We start from the raw sequence: 20,196 nt of genomic DNA, 5'->3' as shown, positions 1-20,196 counted from the left end.
AGTGCTTATGTCAAGGAAAAGCTGTTTCCTTTTATTGGTGATAACGTCACCAAGGTATTAGTTATGTATAATAAAACTCTGCCTGATGGCTCATCGCCTTCTCTTCAGTTTCAATACACTTCAATGGCATCTGATATACGAATGATTTGTCCTAACAATGCACTTGCTCTAAACGCATCCAAAGGCTTTAAGAGTCCAGTTTACCGCTATGTGGTGACTAACACGCCTTCAGAACCATTAGACATACATATATTTGGTTATCCAGCCACATTTGCATTCCATATGTGGGACCTGATTGCATTTTTTGGTTTCCCAGAAGGTTTTGAATATTCTCCATCAAATAAAGACCTGCGATTCATGGGGGATCTTAGAAGAGAATTTGGTAAATTCATTCACGATAAAAGTTTTGGAGCTTGGAATAAATATCCACAAAATACTGCTCTTTTTACAGACAGTGGTGTGATAGTTCTTGGCCCTGATGGATATCACAGAGAGGAGTGTGACTTTTGGCTTGATAATGGATTTTTCTCATATGCATGGATAAATTAGCATAAATTAGTATGGAACACTAAGTGTTGAGTATCCATACCGTCTGCATGTGTAAGACACATGAAGTGGAAGTGGAAGGTGAACTGAGAGTGAAGCATGCTTGTATGTAATCTTAAGCAGAGTGCACTTCATGTCGTAAATGTTCCTCTCCTTTCCTTTGTTCATCTTTTACAAGCTGAAATCTGCCTGAGGAAAGTGAAGAGACAGACTTCTTGCAGAAGTTTAATATTTTATTATTTGGTTCTTTGCCAAAACCTAAACAATTCAATTCCAAGTAAATGTGTAAATTAAAGTTTAGAAGTGTGAAGAAGTGCCTTTAAAATTTTGTAAGATAAAGTAAAAACGAACAGTGACGATATTTTTTTTTTGCTAATGTGTAATAGAAATTGTGTTTGGTCTCTGCTGCTTTGCATTTTGGCTTGTCATGTGTACTGCATTTTCAGCAATCAATGTCTATTCTTTTCAATCACTTTGAGTGGAATTTGAATTAAAAACATTTAGCTGACTGCAGAGACAATTTTCTGTTTAAAAGAGGGGAGTGAATAACTTTAAGTTTAGTCACATAAGGACCCTTAAGATCATTAGTTTTTCATATGAAACCAGGCCAGTAAATACTCCAAATCGTTGAATAGTAGTCATTGCCCCCATCAAAGATGCACCTCTTCCCCCGCCCTCCCCCTGCACGAATAAGCGCCCCTTAAATTTAAAATAAAGAAACTCCCCTCAAGTAAGCTGGCCCCTCCCCCCACCCCACCTCTCTATTGAATGAGTAGAGATAGCAGTGGGTGATTATAGTAATAAGTGATAATAAATTTAATACTTATATAGTGCAAAATTCATTATACGTATATGATCTAACTTTACTTAAGCAATAGACCGCACTTTCCAGAAGTTTACCAGCGTAATAAAACCACGCGGGATGTTGGGAGAACACGAGAAAGCTTGTAAATCACGAGCCGCAGGCGAGTGATTTACAAGCTTTTCGAGTGTACTCCCAACATCCCAAGTGGTTTTATTACGCTGGTAAACTTCTGGAAAGTGCGGTCTATTGCTTTTATGAAATAACTACTTAGACAAAAACACTTAGAAATCGGCGCTTTTTATTTTGCAACTTGATCAAGTTGTTTATTCTCTTCAAATTCATCAGTAAGGCGGGAGAACCAATCACAAATCGGGATCTATTTTGAGCATAAACCTGTTGAATCGCCGAAGGTTGAGCGAATGAATGAAAGTGTTTTTTAAGTTAAATTACTGTCTAACTCTCACAAAAATGTGGCTAAAAAAGGTTAATGCCTTGGCGAAAGAATGCTTTTTATCAGCAGATAGCAGTTACTGATGAAAAGCGGACAGCGGCTTGGTGTGTGAAAAAACTTCACTTGTTTTGAGCTTGGCCAGGTCTTCTTTTTCTATTGCTGGTTTGTGCATGGTGTTTTGCATGCCTTCTTGCTTAAGCTGTTTAATTTTGGCGTCAAGCGTTTGGTTTGAGAGGACAAAACGTGGGTCGTGAGTGAACCTTATTCCTAAACTGTGTGGTGGTGTGTTTAGATATCTCTCAATGCCATTTCTTATTGACAGAAGAGTCGCACGGCTGTAATTTTCGCCTTCTTTATTTCTTGCTTCGGCGTAGAATTGCCTCAGATTCCTGTCCAGCTCTTCGACCGCCATTTCAGCCAGACTTACGCCAATAACCTTTTGTTTACTCCACTCTAGGTGAACAGAGAAAGAGGAATTGTGATTTGAGCAGTTAATATCAAATACCTTGTACTCGGGTTGAAGTCGGTTTTATATTGTTTTAAACGCTTCAAGTTATTTGTAAACAACTTGATTTGGGCATAACCTTCAATAAATTACAAATTTTGTACTGTTTATCAATACTGTTTGAGCCGTTTATTTTATAAAATAACAGTTTCAGTGAAAAGCCAGGCTAAAAGATTATTCATGTAATTAAAACCAACCTGTGAATACGGAAACTGCCCACTGTGTTGCCTGCTTGGTTTTTTTGGCTTGTGCATTTTCGACGATCGAGTCAAGTTCTTCGTTTTCCACATCGGCAAATCTTCTCTTTTTGCTCGACCTTTCTTCTTCTGCCTCAGTATTTAAGCTCTCCTTTTTAGAATTTGGCTTCGAATTTTTATTGTGCGGCAAAAGCACATCAAAGCCTGACAATATGTCGAAGTTCAGAAAGTTTTCGTCGCGCTCGTTGGCCATTATCGAGAAATCTCCAGCGGGAGAGCAGCGGGAGTTTACCGGTACAATAGTACATAGGTTTGGCAACTCTATTGACCAATCAGAACGCGCGTAGTATGTTAGTTATTTTATAAAATAAGTTAAAAAATATCTGAAAGAAAACTGCAGGGAATATGATAGTTAAAACTACAAAATGGAACAAAATTATATTTAACAATAAATTAATAAAAAGAGATAAAAAATCTATATGGTACTTTGTCTAAAAATGCTTACGCAATAATTGTGTAATTAATAGTAGGCTTGTTTAAAAAGATACATTTTCAGTTGTTTCTTAAAAATATTTACACTACTTACAACCCTTATAATTAGGCTTTCTGGAAGAGAGTTCCATAAAAATGAAAATGGGTCAGCTACCGAAAAAGCTCTGTCCCCAGTGTTCTTGGCAGATCTAATTGCCAGGCGAGCTAACAAATGTTATTATCGTGTTAGTTGTTTGAGCAGATGGATAAAAAACATTTTATTCTTACTGCAGAAACATTTTCTGCTTAAAAGAAGGGAGTTAATAACTTTAAGTTACCAAGTCACTAAAGATTGTTTTTATCTGAAACCAGGCCAGTAAACACTGTAAATCCTTGAATAATTGCACCCATGAAATGTACACCCCCCCACCCCCTATCCGTGTGAATAAGCATCCCTTAAAATTGAAGTAAAGCAACTCCTCTCAAGTAAGCTCACCCACCCTCTTCCACTTCTCTATTATTATTTATTTTTTTTAATTGAATGAGCAAAGACAGCAACAGGCGATTATAGTGTTTATTGTGTTTATCCAGGGGAAGGGAGGGGCTACTTGGAATTTTTGGTGTGGGTGTGCAGCTCAGTCCTCCAAACTCTGGCCCTATTTTGGACCAAAGTTATGCCATTCTCTGGTACCTTTTTCAAGCCTGGTTTCTAGAATGCATACCCAATTCTGTAAAATCCATACCCCTTTTCAGACTTTCAGACCATAATGGTTAAATGCTATATTTCAGACCAAAACCGGCTCAAAAAACCATATATTTACAGGGAGTACCTCCCCTCGCCCCCCCCCCCCCCCCCAATGGGTGTCTTGTACCGTCAACCTGCCTAGAATCAGAGGTCATCAGAGTTGTGTGATCTTGACTATGTTGTTACAATACAATAAACAACTTTCTTTTCACCACCTGTGGGCGCCTATTCAAGGATTTACCGTTAGTGTTTTCTCTTAAAAAAGACAAGAAAAAGGGATCGTGGCTGATTTGAGGATGCCACTCTTCCCTCCCCACCGTTGGGGAAAATGATAAAATTTCCTCCTTAGAAGTCTGGGGACAAGTAATAAGCCAATCATGTGCGACCACGACGATGTGCGCCAACACTGAATTGAGCTGCGGTTCACTTCCTTAGAACAGAGAGAAACAGAAAATTAAGGCAAAACATCGCTGGTGTTAGGCTGAAAATGTGTACTTTAAGCCAACTTTTCTCCTCTTTGCATTTGATTTTCTTCGGTCTGGAGCTGGAGATAATCGGTGAGTTCTGTTATTGTGCCTTGCTCGATATTTGGTCGAATTATGGACGATCATTTCGCCAATAATGGTATGAGAATTATGATGACGTGCCGATAAAATTCTTGCAGGAGTTTGCAGCAAATTGTCTGCAGTAGAGGTTGAAAGTCATTTAGAACAAGGAAAAAAATTGCTGGCTTCTGGACAGCTAAGCGATGCTTTAGTTCATTATCACGCGGCCGTAGGTAAGTCGAAATGTTTGGAGTTAGAATTGTGTCTCATGTCAAAGCAGTTTGATGTCGAACCGGTACTATAGTATTTTAAAGTCCACAATCAGTTTGCAATTGGTCTATAGCCATACTGAAATGTTATCGTTTTGTCAGCTATAATTATAATTTTTTGTTTAGAGAATTGTCAGCTTTAGATGTTGTTATCTCATTTAAAACATAAGCGTAGTTTCTGTTGCAATCGCTGTTCTGGTCGGTGTTAAGTTCATACTCGATCGTCTTTATTTAGAATGGAAGATTGTTTGTATCACTAACGGAACGTGACATCTTGGCAGGATATTGCAGTTTCTCATAGGTACCGAAGCTTAGACTGTATTTAATATCAGCAGCCTTAAAACAACGATTTTTCTCCACTCGGCGATTTAATATGGCATAGCAATTCAAATTGTGTTAAGTCGATTAGATCACAAAATGAATCACCTCAAGTTTTTATACGCAATCGGTTTTATTATTCTTAAAGGGTACCCGTGCCAACTTAAAGCATAATCTTAAAAATACAGTTTGATAAATTTCATTTTATTGTTGTAGAGCCAGAAATTTGAAAACGAATTAAGCAGCACGTTACCAGTGACAGACTGTTGCGGAAAAAATGCGATTGACTGAGAATTCGACCAATAGAAAGCTGCCAGAATTTGTTTATTCAAATCTCCTACTTGAGTGGCAAACATTGACTACTGATGACATTTCCACTGATCCTTTTTGTTTTTCATAAATCATTTTAACTTTGTCCTAAGTGTAGATTACAGTATGAAGTTTAGCACAAAACATTAAAAATAATATTTATGGTAGTTTGACAAGTTAACTTACAGTTTTGCATTGATAATAACTTGATGAAATCTTTTTGCAAAACAGACTTTTTATGTTGTTTGTGGGCACTGTTTTACTTTAAAGGATTTTTTTCTGTAGTGATTTTAAGTACCCATCTATGAAGCTCATAAATTTTCCTTTTCTTTTTCTTTTCAGATGGTGATCCTGATAATTTTTTAACATATTTTAAGAGAGCAACAGTATTTCTTGCCATGGGCCGTTCAAAAGCAGCTTTACCTGATTTAGATAGAGTTTTGGAGCTTAGACCAGACTTTTTCCAGGTAAGACTCTCCCACAGTCGAGATACTGTCTTTAAAATAATTAAATCAAGTTTGCTTTTTATTGCTTGGGTATTAGATCAAGCCTTGGTTCTTTAGACCATTTAACCCTTTAACCCCTCATATGAAAGAACAAATTCTTCTATCTTGTCCGCATACTTTTCTTATAAAAGTACTGTGGAGAAGTTATTAAAATATCAAGAAAATTCAGCTTGTGTGATCATATCCTTAATTCTCATGACTTCAGGGGTTGAATAAGCATTGATATATTACACAGAGAAATTTGATGCTGATCACTGTTAGGGTTAAAAAAGGGTTTAAAAAAAAACTTGCTTATAGGATTTACTTTAAACTGAAAAAAAAAACTAGTGGGAAACTGAATTGGGCATAATTTGCCTGAAAAATTGTGCTTCAGCAATGCACATTGTATGGGAGCTAAATGTATCATTATTAAAACCACTGTAGTACTTATGGCAAGCATGGTATTGTTCTAGAAAATATCCATATCCCCCCCTCCCCTCCTCACGAAGGGTCACCCGAAATTCCAAGGGGTAGGGGTATTTCAAAGTTTTAAACTTCTGAAGGGGCGGGGAGTGGGGGAGGGGGCAGGGAGGTTACATGAAGAGTTCCTTTCCAGAGGATCTCAAACACACTCACTAGTCTGCAAACATAAGTGATACACAATCTCAGCAATAAGTTATACAATTTAAGTAAATTAGATGTACAAATTATTGTAAATTATAACTATACCATGCTTGAGTATAATTCTGTTTTTTCTCGTTCCTGTTCTCAGGCACGGTTACAACGAGGAAATGTTTTATTAAAACAAGGAAGGCTTGACGAAGCACATATTGATTATGAAGCAGTGGTATGTTTTTTTTGTGTATATAGAGAAGCTTTACAATCATGATAGTTTCAAAACATGCCTTCTCTAGGCTTTACAGGTACATACCAAGAATGGCAGAATAACAGTACTTTTCTGCCACTGTCCATATGATATGTAGAACATTCATCCCTTAATATCTCATTTTTAATTGAAGATATGTTTCGTCTGTTACAACAGCTGTCATCAGTTACAAAATATTAGGGCGCTTTCCATTCTGTTAGAACTGACCGGCCTAAGACAAGCTTCAGGGCTGTGCTATAGCAGAGCCCAGTGGCCCCTGGAGCCTAACTTCTGCCCTTGGGCGATTAGAAAATCTAATTTTTTTCAGACAAATCATATGCTGGGCACCCAAGATTTTACAGTTTCGGAGGACTGGGCTCCCTTCAATTTTCCTTACAGCACAGCCTTGAGTTTGTCCGTAAATGGAGTATACTAATTTGAAGGACTGATTCTTCAAACTCTTCATAACTGGCACCTAACTGAGAGTAATGTGTGCTTTTTGGAGGAATTCCAAAAAGTAGTGTATAAACTGTCTTTCAAATGTGGTGCATTCAGTTTGTGAAATGATTGATCTGGCCAGCCAGTTCTGAAATGGAAAGCACACTAATTGAATTTGAAATAGTTAATATACACCACTTATTAGAAATGCATATGAAAATAGTAACAAGAACATTAAAAGAATGTGTGACTATGTAAGAGGTATATATAGTCAGAGAGTTTTAAATTAATGTGTTTAAGCTGTTGATTTAAGGAGGGCTTCACCCAGTGGATATGTAAAGATTTTTAAAATTAAATTAAAACTAGATCTGTATCAAAATGATCAAGTAAACTTGGTTTTGTTCATTCGACAGTTACGGAAAAGTCCTGATAATCCAGAAGCACTCCAGCAGGTAGGCATAATAATTTTTTTTGGTGAATGGAAAAAAATAGAAATTGTTCATGTTTTATTTTGTTTATAATTTATTTACATGTATGTACCAAATTTAAATATGGGCATAGGGATGGAATGAGGGTGTCAGAGCACTCGCCTCCCACCAGCATGCCCCAGGTTCATTTAAGGGAGTTGATGTCATTTATGTGGGTTGAGTCCAGTTTTTGTTGGTTCTTATTCCTGCTCCAAGGGTTTTTCTCTGGGTTCCCCTATTTTCCTCCCTCCACAAAAACCAATATTTCCAAATTCCAATTCAACCTGGAAACAATGGGTGAAGAGCCACTGTGTGGATATGCTACTGAAATTCCCATTTATTTATTTCTCATGGATGGATGACCATTTTAAAGGTACAAAGCTTGTGGGGTCATATATAGAGACAAATAAATTACAGTTAACCCGGCCTAAAGCTGAAAGAATATTAAGTAATTTACATTGCTTTTTACATTAAAGTCAACGTTCAAATATATGTATATGTACATAAACATCTATTTACAATAAAATTATATGTTAAACAGATATTGGTTAAATTAATTTGTTTTGCCTGAAGCATGTGGTTGAGGCTTAAACAATGTCAAACTTGAACTCCCTATAATAATAAAAGTAATCCCCAGTGCTTGTTTTTCTTTTAAATCATTCAAATTGGAAAGTCCAAATTTACATGTATGTGCCCACTTTTAGTTATCAATGTACTGTACTTATTTGTTGCTTTTTTTTCAGTTAAGCATAATCGAGCCAATCAAAAAGGATGTGTTAGATGCTAGGAATGCAATAAACATGGGAGATTTCCCTGGTGCAATAGAATTCTTAGGAAGAGCAATAGAGGTAATATTTTGCATTTAATTAATCTATAATATTAGTAACATTATTTTTGGTAAAGGAAAACCGTATGCATTTTGTTACACCTTAAACTTGTTTTGTCTTCAGATTGCTCCATGGGATCCTGATTTAAGGATAATGAGAGCTGATTGTCATAAACAGATGGGAGACTACATCAGTGCCATTTCAGACATCAAGTAAGTGTTAAGCCCTGGGCCAAATTGAGTTGTAATCCATCGCAAGTTTTGAAATGCCAGCTTGTATACAGAGACTTGTGATGGGTGGCCAAACAGGGTTGCAAGGAGAATCAGGTTAGATGGAATTTACAAAGGGCTTGTTTCAATACATATGTGCCAAAGAAAACAATACTGAGAAGAACTTGTTGACGTTTGTGCTTTTATCATTTGTACTAACTTGTAAAGCACATCTGGATACAATTTTTCAATTTGCATTTACTTACCACTGCATCTGGCCAAGTTCTCAGTAGGAAGTAAATACAATGTAGGCTCTTTTAATATTAGATTAGTTTATTTAATTTATTTTAGCTTTTTGCTATCTTAATGTTTGCAATTTGAGAGGAGGTTTAAGCAGGGTTTTCATTAAATTTGTGGTAGGTGGGTTCTTGTTTAGACTGGCTTTAAATCTCGCCAAATGGAGGTACAGCTGTACCATGTTCAGTGTGAATGGGTGCCAATACCCAGGTCTCAGCTTGAAATAAAATGCTTGCTTTAAGGCACTTGAGGGATTTGAGCTTGCTACTTCCTACCTCTTCATATCCACTCTTCCTTTTTAAATAAGATTTTGTTGTTGGAGAAGTGTTAAATTATCCAGCCTTAGTTCTCTCGCTGTCTTCCAGGTAGCCACTTCTCTGCCCCCTTTTCCCATCCCTGTCGGACATCTGAGCTTTGCTATCCAAGGTCAGTTACATGCATTAGTCACTAATGATAGTTTTTCTTTTTCATGGTTTATTTTAGGCCTACTACTAAATTAATAACTGACAATACAGGAGCCTATCTTCAACTTAGTGAACTTCATTATGATATGGGAGAATTAGAAGATGCCTTAAGGTATGCTAGTTAACTTTTGTATTGCTATATTTGTGAGTATATGATTGTCTGGTGTGTCTAGGGAGCTTGTGCAAAGGTGGCTAGATGCCTCTAGACACATCAGCATCTCTCCAAGGAACTTTGTTATTACTACCCATACTAAAGCCAGACAGTAAATACATGGTATATGATTAACTAAAGGAAATGGTAACATTCTTATCAAAGTGCAACAGCATGTTGTGGCCCCCGACCAGTTAGCTCAGTAATGGTAGAGTACTGGACTACTGTGCGGGAGGTCGTGGGTTCAAACCCTGGCCGGACCAACATTCAGGGTCTTTAAATAACTGAGGAGAAAGTGCTACCTTTGTAATGACATCTGCAAATGTTTTGACTTTCTAGTCTTCTTGGATAAGCACGATAAACCGTAGGCCTCGTCTCACAACCCTTGTTTGTAAATAACTCTGTGGGACGTTAAAGAACCCACTACTGTTCGCAAAGAGCAGGGAACGTAGTTCCCGGTGTTGTGGTCTGGTCTTTTTGTGTATATTCTCATGGTTGGGTGGGTAAATGCTCGTAGATATTAGCTACATACGCTACTCTTATAAAATCCGAGGGTAAATAAAGATATGATGGTGATGATGATGGTGATGTAGCAGACATATAAGGATACGTCTTTACCATACACTGAGGTAAATTGAACTTGACAATCTTAACTCAGCTTTGTCAACATTTTATGTAGATACATATATTTGTCATAAATACTGTATGCTTACCCTGTTACAAAATACAGCTCTAAAATGCTATCCAGTTAAACAGAGTTTCTGTCGTCTTTTAGGATCAACAAGTGTATACAAATTTATGAAATCCAGTTTAATGAGTGTTAAGGAGAAAAAAATGTATACAAGATATGTTTTTTTGTCCTCCAAAATGGTCATGATGCTCCATGCTGGTTCCTGTTGGGCAAAATTGTTGGTCCATCATCTAATATAAAAAAAATCTCCTGTGAACAGACTACTAAAAGGCCTTTTACTTGACAGCCAAAAATGGTTGGGGCCCCATTAAAAGTCGTACAGTACCCATAATTATATTTCTAAAGACTACCCATGCTGTTTTGCCTATGGACTTGAAACAGTGCAGGTATTTCTTGACAAAACATTCTGGATACCGTACGTCTTTTTAATGGGTCCATGGTCCATACCGTTTTTTGCCTGCTAGCTAAATACCTTAACAGCCCTTAAATAAAGCCTGCTTTAGAAAACAAGTTTATGTGGTTACATTTCAGGGAAATTAGAGAGTGTCTAAAGCTTGATCCAGACCACAAAGAGTGTTTTCCTTTCTACAAGGTAGAAATGAGCTCAAAATGACATTTTGTGTAAAACAATATTATCATTTTCTGTTTTGGTTAGAAATCCTCTTTTTAATGCCTATGGTTTTCATTATGTTAGAACCTTTTGCCAATACATATGATGAAACAAAAAATTAATTTCTAAGTTGTCTCTCTAAGTTTTACATCACCATCGTGAAAACATGTTTTGAGTTATTACGTGATGTTTTTAATTTATTGCAAATTTCTACTAGAGGGAAAAATATGATTCAGAACCAAGAAAACACTTTAATTAATTGAAACAATTCTTGCTTGAGTAAATGCTTGAATAATATTTTTTGCAGAAAATGAAGAAACTGAATAAGCAGATGACGTCAGCTCAAGACTTGATCAACCAGGGGCAGTAAGTGATGAGAAAAATTGCTGTAAACAATTAAAATAAAATTGAAAGCACAGGGTTCAAGAAATGGAGAGTATTCAGTTCTTACAAGCAGACGCGAGACGTTCCTTGGTACCCTGTGCACTGGTGGGTGAATAAGTTACTTATTCGCCTGCCGTCACACAGGGCGACCAAGGAACTTCTGCTCGCAGGGAAAACATTCAAGTCATCTGTTAAAAAAAATGTCATTGGGTTTACTGGGAAACAAATCTAACTAGTGCTTAAAGCAGGACTTGAATTAAGGACCCCCAGATTTTCAAGCATGCTACCCATACAGATACTTGTTTAGACTACAAGCAGCCCTTTATTTTTCATAGGGATAGCAAAGCGAGCGAACCATACCAGTGTGCTCGAATTTGCCTCATGTCAGGAGACGCAGACTCACAGAGGAAAGCGAAGAAGAATTTGCTTCCCTCCGCGGGACTGCTCGTAGTCTATTACTTGGTTATCCTACCTCAGTCGTGAAATAATCCACTTTTCTAAAATGCCTACACCCCCAACCCTGTAGACACCAATCCCGTACGCCGGTTTTCATTACAGATACGACGAGGCGTTATCCAAGCTAAAACAAGCGCTGAAAACAGAGTCCAATGTACCTTCACTTGTGAATAAAATGAGACGACAGCTGTGTCACTGTCACCTAAAGGTAAACAATTTTGTTATCAGGTTTCCACAACCTCTAAGCTACTACCGAACTTCAATTCAATTTAGCTTTTGCGCGACAAGTTTGTGAACAATTTTCATTTCTTCGTGTGTGAAGGGTGCACAAATCTTCCACGAAATTTTCTAGTATGCACAAGAATATAGAACTTTTCAAAAGCAACATGCAAAAGAGACCTTACACGAGTGCAGCCGCTCTTATGTTACTTACTTTATTTTATTGATTGAACCTCCCCTTTGGAACAATAATTCGAGAGTTTCTGACATGAACGGAAATGAACTCCAACCATGGAGGATGAACAAAAAGGAGATACAGCCAATCTGCTTGTTTATTCCCCTTGTAATTTTCTCGCTTTATTTTCAGCTTCAAAATCCCAATGATGCTATTGCGCAGTGCAATGAAGCATTGAAACTTGACGAAAACGACGTTGATGCACTTTGCGATAGAGCTGAAGCTCACATACTCAATGAAATGTACGATGAAGGTGAGATAATTCACTCTGAAGAAGCACCAACGCTCGAAACATGAGCACTTGAATCTCTTCACGGTGACCAAATTACCTCATCAATTCAGTTGATAAAACTAAATATTCCTTTCTACTCCTCACCAATGCAGCACCGCAGGTTCTTTAGAAACTAACCCCTTATCTATTTATAATTATAGTTACTTTTCATTGTTTTTCATCTTGCTTTGTCATACACATTTTTTGACAGGATTACTACTTATTCGTTGTTGCTATTGCTACTAGAATGCAGTTTCAGCTTTGCTAACATAGTTTAAGGCTGCGTCCTCACTAAAGTTGCTTCATTTTGACACATTGTGGCCTTGTATCTCCTGGGGGGGGGGGGGACTCTCATATGAAAGGGGTGGGGATGCTCGTCAGAAATGTTGAGTTAAACCTCTAAAGGAGACCAATCTAGGCGTGCCCAAAGCTTTTTGGACCCCTAAAAGAGATTATAAAACACAGACATATATTTATTTTTATATTTCTTCGTGTGCAACCCTAAACGAGACTTTCACGGCAAAATATGATTGCATTTTGCCCAGAACACCCTAAGTGAGAGTACGAGAGTCCCCCCACCCCCCCCCCCCCCCCGGTTGTAGCTTAATTATTCTATGCTTGAAAATGTTCGAAAACGTCCCCTACCCCCAGAGTGGAGACATTTGAAAACGGAGCTCTTTCGTAATAGGTTGGCAGCGAAAACAAAGGCTTTAGAAAACCGCTGACATCACTCAAATCACAATCATCGCAGGTCCGTCTATTTGTCACACACACAGATGACTTTGGGAACGATTCCTCTTATATTAACATATTTAGGCGTTTGGGCCCTGTTCACCGCGATGCGAATTGGTTACAGTACCCTTTAAACTGTTTTAGTTGCAACTTTGCAAGAGATAATTTTTATGGCCTCATGGTACGAGTCCAAAAACCTTGCACACTCTGATTTAACAATTTTGACTTCAGTTGTGGCTACTCGTCGAAAAAGAACACAAACTCGTAAATTAGCATTCAAACGTATTGTTCAACCATTTTTTTCTCCACAGCTGTAAATGATTACCAGAAAGCTAAAAGTATTAATGAAAACTTACACAAGGTAAGTTGATCAAGATCTTAAGTACCTGTCGTAACAACAGAGAGATTTAGAATTGCGTTTAAGGCAAACGACAAACGACAGAAATGACCACGTGGCTATGTTTATTTTTTATTTGCCGCTTGCTGTTTTCAGTTTCTCAGTAGAATTAAGTAGCTTTGCGTTAACATGAAAGGCCAGAATTGTTTTGCACTATTCTCATGTATGTACTCATTTTTTCAAGAAAACAAACGCGAATCTCGCAGTTGCCGTTTGCTGTAAGCGCACGCACACTGGTGAAGAATTAAGGAGGATTTGTTTTAATCCACTATAGGTCCAGGAAGGACTTGAGAGAGCACAGAGACTACAAAAGCAGTCAAAGAAACGTGATTATTATAAAATATTAGGATTGAAAAGGTAACGTTTCCTCCCACAGCAATCTAACGTAACCAAAACCAACTGCCTTTTAGCTAACTAACTCACATCAGTTCTCTTTTTTTTCTTGCTTTCTTTCCTTCCTTCTTTCCTTCCTTTCTCCCTCCCTCTTTCCTTCCTTCCTCACTTTGTTCCTCCCTCCCTCCTCCCTTCCTTCCTTCCTTCCTTCCTTCCTTCCTCCCTTCCTCCTTCCCTCCCTCCCTCCTTCCTTCCTTCCTCCCTCCCTTCCTCCCTTTGTTCCTCCCTCCCTCCCTCCCTCCTTCCTTCCTTCCTTCCTTCTTTCCTTCCTCCCTCCCTCCCCCTTTCTTCCTTCCTTCCTTCCTCCCTCTTTTCTTCCTTCCTTCCTCCCTTTGTTCCTCCCTTCCTCCTTCCCTCCTTCCTTCCTTTCTTTGTTCCTCCCTCCCTCCTTCCTTCCTTCCTCCTTCCATTCCTCCCTCCCTCCCCCCTTTCTTCTTTCCTTCCTCCTTCCATTCCTCCCTCCCTCCCGCCTTTGTTCCTTCCTTCCTGCTTCCTTTCCCTTCCTCATTCCTTCCACCCTCCCTCCCCTCTCTTCCTTTTTTCCTATTCCATTCCTCCCTCTTTCCTTCCTTCCTTCCTTCCTTCCTTCCTTCCTTCCTTCCTTCCTTCCTTCTTTCCTCCCTTTGTTCCTCCCTCCCTCCTTCCCTTCTTCCTTCCTTCCTTTGTTCCTCCCTCCCCCCTTTTTTCCTTCCTTCCTCCTTCCTTTGCCCCTTCCTCATTTCGTCCTCCCTCCCTTCATTCCTTCCTTCATTCCCTTCCTCCCTCCTTCCTTCCTTCCTTACTTGCTATGTAAGTGCTTAAGTATCAATTTGCTATACTGACTTCAGTGCATTATTTTTCTTTCGCTTTTCAGAACAGCAACAAAGAAAGAGATATTGAAATCATACCGTAAGTTAGCGGTGCAGTGGCACCCTGATCAGTATAAAGGAGAGGACAAGAAAAAGGCAGAAAAAATGTTCATTGACATTGCTGCAGCAAAAGAAGTGCTTACCGACCCCGGTAAGGAAATTGTTATGCTTTGTCTTTTCTCCAAACTAATTATTCCTCTTATAACACAAAAGTGATTCGTCGAGACGGAGGGAAATTTTATTTAATTATCATTTCGCTGAGGGAAATGTTACTCATCCCGGATTGGTTCAGTGGCAAAAATACTGGCTCCTGATTGGATGAGCATGCCATTGCTACATCTAATTGGTTTCTCCAGCCTAATACCACATACACAACTATTTTTCATGGATTTGGTGGCCAGGTATATTTTGGACTTACTTAAGCCTCGTTTTCACCCTAATACTATACAAAATAATTTTGAAGGGTTTCCTAGCCAGGATTCTTTTGGCCTTAGTTTACTCTAATACTATACACTCTAATTTTCCATAATTCTGGACTATTTTGTGGCCAGTTTGGTTTGGGCGTTATTTTGGCCCAATTTTCACCCTAACACTATACACTCTAATTTTCCATAATTCTGGACTATTTTGTGGCCAGTTTGGTTTGGGCGTTATTTTGGCCCAATTTTCAGCCTAATACGATACACTCTAATTTCTAACAATTCTGGACTATTTTGTGGCCAGTTTGGCTTTGGCGTTATTTTGATGTAATTTTCACCCTAATACTATACACTCTAATTTTCGATAATTCTGGACTATTTTGTGGCCAGTTTGGTTTTGGTGTTATTTTGGCGTAATTTTCACCTTAATACTATACACTCTAATTTTCGATAATTCTTGACTATTTTGTGGCCAGTTTGGTTTTGGCATTATTTTGGCCCAATTTTCACCCTAATACTATACACTCTCATTTTCCATAATTCTGGACTATTTTGTGGCCAGTTTGGTTTGAGCGTTATTTTGGCCCAATTTTCAGCCTAATACTATACACTCTAATTTTCCATAATTCTGGACTATTTTGTGGCCAGTTTGGTTTGGGCGTTATTTTGGCCCAATTTTCAGCCTAATACTATACACTCTAATTTCTAACAATTCTGGACTATTTTGTGGCCAGTTTGGCTTTGGCGTTATTTTGATGTAATTTTCACCCTAATACTATACACTCTAATTTTCGATAATTCTGGACTATTTTGTGGCCAGTTTGGTTTTGGCGTTATTTTGGCGTAATTTTCACCTTAATACTATACACTCTAATTTTCGATAATTCTTGACTATTTTGTGGCCAGTTTGGTTTTGGCGTTATTTTGGCCCAATTTTCACCCTAATACTATACACTCTCATTTTCCATAATTCTGGACTATTTTGTGGCCAGTTTGGTTTGAGCGTTATTTTGGCCCAATTTTCACCCTAATACTATACACTCTCATTTTCCATAATTCTGGACTATTTGTGGCCAGTTTGGTTTTGGCGTTATTTTGGCCCAATTTTCAGCCTAATACTATACACTCTCATTTTCCATAATTCTGGACTATTTTGTGGCCAGTTTGGTTTGAGCGTTATTTTGGCCCAATTTTCACCCTAATACTATACACTCTCATTTTCCATAATTCTGGACTATTTTGTGGCCAGTTTGGTTTGGGGGTTATTTTGGCCCAATTTTCACCCTAATACTATACACTCTCATTTTCCATAATTCTGGACTATTTGTGGCCAGTTTGGTTTTGGCGTTATTTTGGCCCAATTTTCACCCTAATACTATACACTCTCATTTTCCATAATCCTGGACTATTTTGTGGCCAGTTTGGTTTGAGCGTTATTTTGGCCTAATTTTCACCCTAATACTATACACTCTCATTTTCCATAATTCTGGACTATTTTGTGGCCAGTTTGGTTTGGGCGTTATTTTGGCCCAATTTTCAGCCTAATACTATACACTCTCATTTTCCATAATTCTGGACTATTTGTGGCCAGTTTGGTTTTGGCGTTATTTTGGCCCAATTTTCAGCCTAATACTATACACTCTAATTTTCCATAATTCTGGACTATTTTGTGGCCAGTTTGGCTTTGGCGTTATTTTGGCCCAATTTTCTCCCTAATACTATACACTCTAATTATATTGCTAGTCAGAAATCCCATTCAAGCAACCATTGTATTATTTGTTAATTTGGATACCGTAGATATTATCAGCATGATATTTTACCCTTAAATAATACACAATATAATTAATAGGTAATAGGACTACATGCTTGTCCAATTTGGAAATAATTGGATGAGAAAAATTTCCGAGGACTATTTTGTGGCCAGTTTTTTTTTTAGGTAAGGTTAGCCTAATTCTAGCCCTAATAATATGCACTATAATTTTGGAGAACTTTGGAGTTTTTGGTGACCAGTATGGTTTGGCCTTCTCTTAGTCTAATTCTAACACTACACACTCTAATTTTCTGTGGGTCCTCAAATTTTTTGCGATTAATGTATATTGTTTTGGTGAGCAAAGTTGTTGTTGGTGTACTTACTTACCCATTAATTTTTTTCCAACAGAGAAACGCGCGAAATTTGATCAAGGTGAAGACCCACTAGACCCGGAAGCTCAACAAGGTGGCGGTAATCCCTGGCAGCAGGGAGGATTTCCATTTGGTGAAGGATTTCAATTTAAATTCCACTTCAACTGAGTCTCTATACCAACATATCTTTAACTCTGAATTAAATATATTTTATGGTGAATTGAGGAAACAGTCGCAAAAACAGGAAAAGGTTTTTTTCACCACTTGAATTGTAATAATTACAGTAATTATTTTGTAATTTTAATGATTACGGTAGTTATTCCGTTATGCCACTCATTTGTCTGGAAGCAGAATTCTAACTACTTTTTGGTAAGATTTCCAGTGAGCCGTGAAATTAAATGTTAGATGATTTGAGTAGTATAACAAAAAAAATTCTCTTTCATTCGTGTAAACCTAACCATTTCTGTTAGGACTAAAATTTAAACAGTTAACAATGCGTAAGGTTTTATCATTTGTAGTTGTACAGAACGGATTTGCCTGAAGTTGTGTTTCTAATAATTTCTATATGACTGTAATTTTTTGGTTGTTTAACTGGCATCAAGATGGTTACAAGCCGGTAGGCGTCGGTGAACTCAAGACTTAATAACATAGTGTAAATTTTTATGGTTTACAACTTTCCAGATTTTCCATGCCCTTTGGAGGTATTGGGCGTGTATTTATAGCTGTAAAAATCCGTCAGGTTGCAAGGTATTTTAGAATAAAAAACAGACAATATTCGTTGGTCTCTTCATTTTTATTTCCTTTCACCTAATCTCGTACCCAGATCTCACTTTGTAGGTTTGGATATGCGAAAATGTGAGCCGTGGGAGATCTGGGCAAAGGATTAGCTTTGACCTTCATACACCGTGACAAGTGGAAAAATAAACTCACGCAACAACTTGTCTTATATAAATACAACTCTCTGTACATCTTGTATGTAATAGAAAAGCGTACAAACGTTTCGATTAGAAAACATTTTCAATTCGAATTTTTAATTAAGGGGAGGAATTCGGCTGTCAGAAAAAGTTTGAATATTTGTTTTTCGTCCGAAAATCGGCATTTTTTCCAAAGGGTAAGTCCAGGGTTTTTGGTGGAAAATGACCAAATTTTGAAGTCAGTAGGTGTCCCTTGTTTATGTCCCTAGGGATTTCGGCGTGTCGTAAAACTCCCTTGGGAATCATTTTTAAGTGCAAATAACGCCCTGACAAAGAATTTTCTGTGCAACTCGCAACTTAACGTCATCTTTTTTGGGCTATTTCTTTGTTCCAGTTCCCATGAGAGGCCTAAAAACTGGCTCACGCGACGTTTTTGGACACACCGATTCGATTTTAAAAGAATATTTGCATCTCGTCCAAAAATCGGCATTTTTTCCAAGGGGTAAGTCCAGGGTTTCTGTTCAAAAACGACCAAATTTTTAAGTCGGCATTTAACTTGTTTATGTCCCTAGGGATTGCGGCGGGTCATAAAACTGTCTTGGGAATAATTTTTAACGCAAAGAACGCCCTGACAAAGAATTTTCTCTTTAACTCTCACCCTGACTTCATCTTTTGTGGGCTATTTCTTTGTCACAGGTTCCATGAGAGGCCTTAAAAGTGTCTCAGGAGCCGTTTACGGACACACTGATTCGATTGGAAGATTTTGAAAAGAATATTTCTATTTCGTCCAAAAAACGACATTGTTCCAAGGGGTAATGGTTTTCGGTGAAAAATGACCAAAGTTTGAAGACCGCATTTTTCACTTGTTTATGTTCCCAGGAATATCGGTGTGTCGTAAAACTCCCTTTTAAATCATTTTTATATGCAAATAACGCCCTAACAAAGAATTTTCTGTTTAACTCTCACCCTGACTTCATCTTTTGTTGGATATTTCGTTTTGCCTGGTCACTAGGGGAGCCTATAAGTGTCTCAGAAAACGTTTCCGGAAACAATGTTTAAATTAGAAGCCTTTTGAGGAATATTTGCATTTCGTCCAAAAATCGACTTTCTTGCCAAGGGGTAAGCCCACGGTTTTGGGTCAAAAATGACCAAATTTTCAAGTCGGCATTGTTCACTCCTTTATGTCCCTAGGGATCTCGGAGTGTCGTAAAAGTCCCTTAGAAATCATTTTGAAGTGCAACTAACGCCCTGGCAAAAAATTGAAAGAATTTGTTTTTTTGCCCCTATCCTGACTCCATCGTTTCTGGGCTATTTTCTTTGTCTCTGGTCCCCTGGGAGACCTAAAACGTGTCTCATGGGACGGTTTTAGATCTACTGATTCGATTAGAAGCTTTTAGAAATTATTTGTTTTTCGTCCAAAAATCGACTTTTTGCCAAGGGGTAAGCCCACGGTTTTGGGTCAAAAATGACCAAATTTTCGAGTCGGCATTGTTCACTCCTTTATGTTCCTAGGGATCTCGGCGTGTCGTAAAACTCCCTAAGGAATCATTTTGAAGTGCAAATAACGCCACAGCAAAGAATTGAAAGAATTTGCTTTTTTGCCCTTATCCTGACTCTATCTTTTCTGGGCTATTTCTTTGTCCATGGTTCCTTGGGATACCTAAAACGTGCCTCAGGGGACGTTTTCGGATCTACTGATTCGATTGGAAGCTTTTAAAAGAATATTTGTTTTTTTTGTCCAAAAATCGACCTTTTGCCAAACCGTTCACGGTTTTGGGTCAAAAATGACCAAATTTTCAAGTCGGCATATTTTACTAATTTATGTGCCTAGGGATCTCAGCGTGTCGTAACACTCCCTTAGGAATCATTTTGAAGTGCAAATAACGCCCTAGCAAAGAATTGAAAGAATTTTCTTTTTTGACGTTATCCTGACTCCATCTTTTCTGGGCATTTTCTTTAACCCTGGTCCCTTGGGAGACCTAAAACGTGTCTCAGGGAACGTTTTCGTATCTACTGATTCGATTGGAAGCTTTTAAAAGAATATTTGTTTTTCGTCCAAAAATCGACTTTTTGCCAAGGGGTCAAAAATGACCAAATTTTCAAGTCGGCACTGTTCACTCCTTTATGTCCCTAGGGATCTCG

General features: G+C 38.0%; 2 protein-coding genes across 2 annotated transcripts; one reads left to right on the top strand and one right to left on the bottom strand.

The window, feature by feature from the left end:
- Window positions 1-1,878: 1,878 nt before the first annotated feature.
- LOC146452073 (uncharacterized) lies at window positions 1,879-2,757 on the bottom strand. Its single transcript, XM_085098427.1, has 2 exons — window positions 2,505-2,757; window positions 1,879-2,255 (listed from the first exon to the last, which is right to left on the bottom strand). The coding sequence occupies exons 1-2, from the start codon at window positions 2,755-2,757 to the stop codon at window positions 1,879-1,881; spliced, it is 630 nt and encodes a 209-aa protein (XP_084954553.1).
- Window positions 2,758-4,145: 1,388 nt separating this feature from the next.
- Window positions 4,146-17,914, top strand: LOC146452072 (dnaJ homolog subfamily C member 3-like). The gene is made up of 16 exons (XM_085098311.1): window positions 4,146-4,277; window positions 4,385-4,498; window positions 5,504-5,628; window positions 6,419-6,493; window positions 7,363-7,401; window positions 8,160-8,264; window positions 8,367-8,455; window positions 9,233-9,325; window positions 10,587-10,647; window positions 10,973-11,031; window positions 11,608-11,713; window positions 12,092-12,212; window positions 13,274-13,323; window positions 13,634-13,716; window positions 14,606-14,751; window positions 17,178-17,914. The coding sequence occupies exons 1-16, from the start codon at window positions 4,208-4,210 to the stop codon at window positions 17,306-17,308; spliced, it is 1,467 nt and encodes a 488-aa protein (XP_084954437.1). The 5' UTR covers window positions 4,146-4,207; the 3' UTR covers window positions 17,309-17,914.
- Window positions 17,915-20,196: the final 2,282 nt, after the last annotated feature.

Source organism: Pavona decussata, unplaced genomic scaffold (genome assembly GCF_977016875.1).
Source record: "Pavona decussata unplaced genomic scaffold, jaPavDecu1.1 SCAFFOLD_381, whole genome shotgun sequence".
Classification (NCBI taxonomy): Eukaryota; Metazoa; Cnidaria; class Anthozoa; order Scleractinia; family Agariciidae; genus Pavona; species Pavona decussata.
This window is presented reverse-complemented; position numbering and strand designations above follow the sequence as displayed.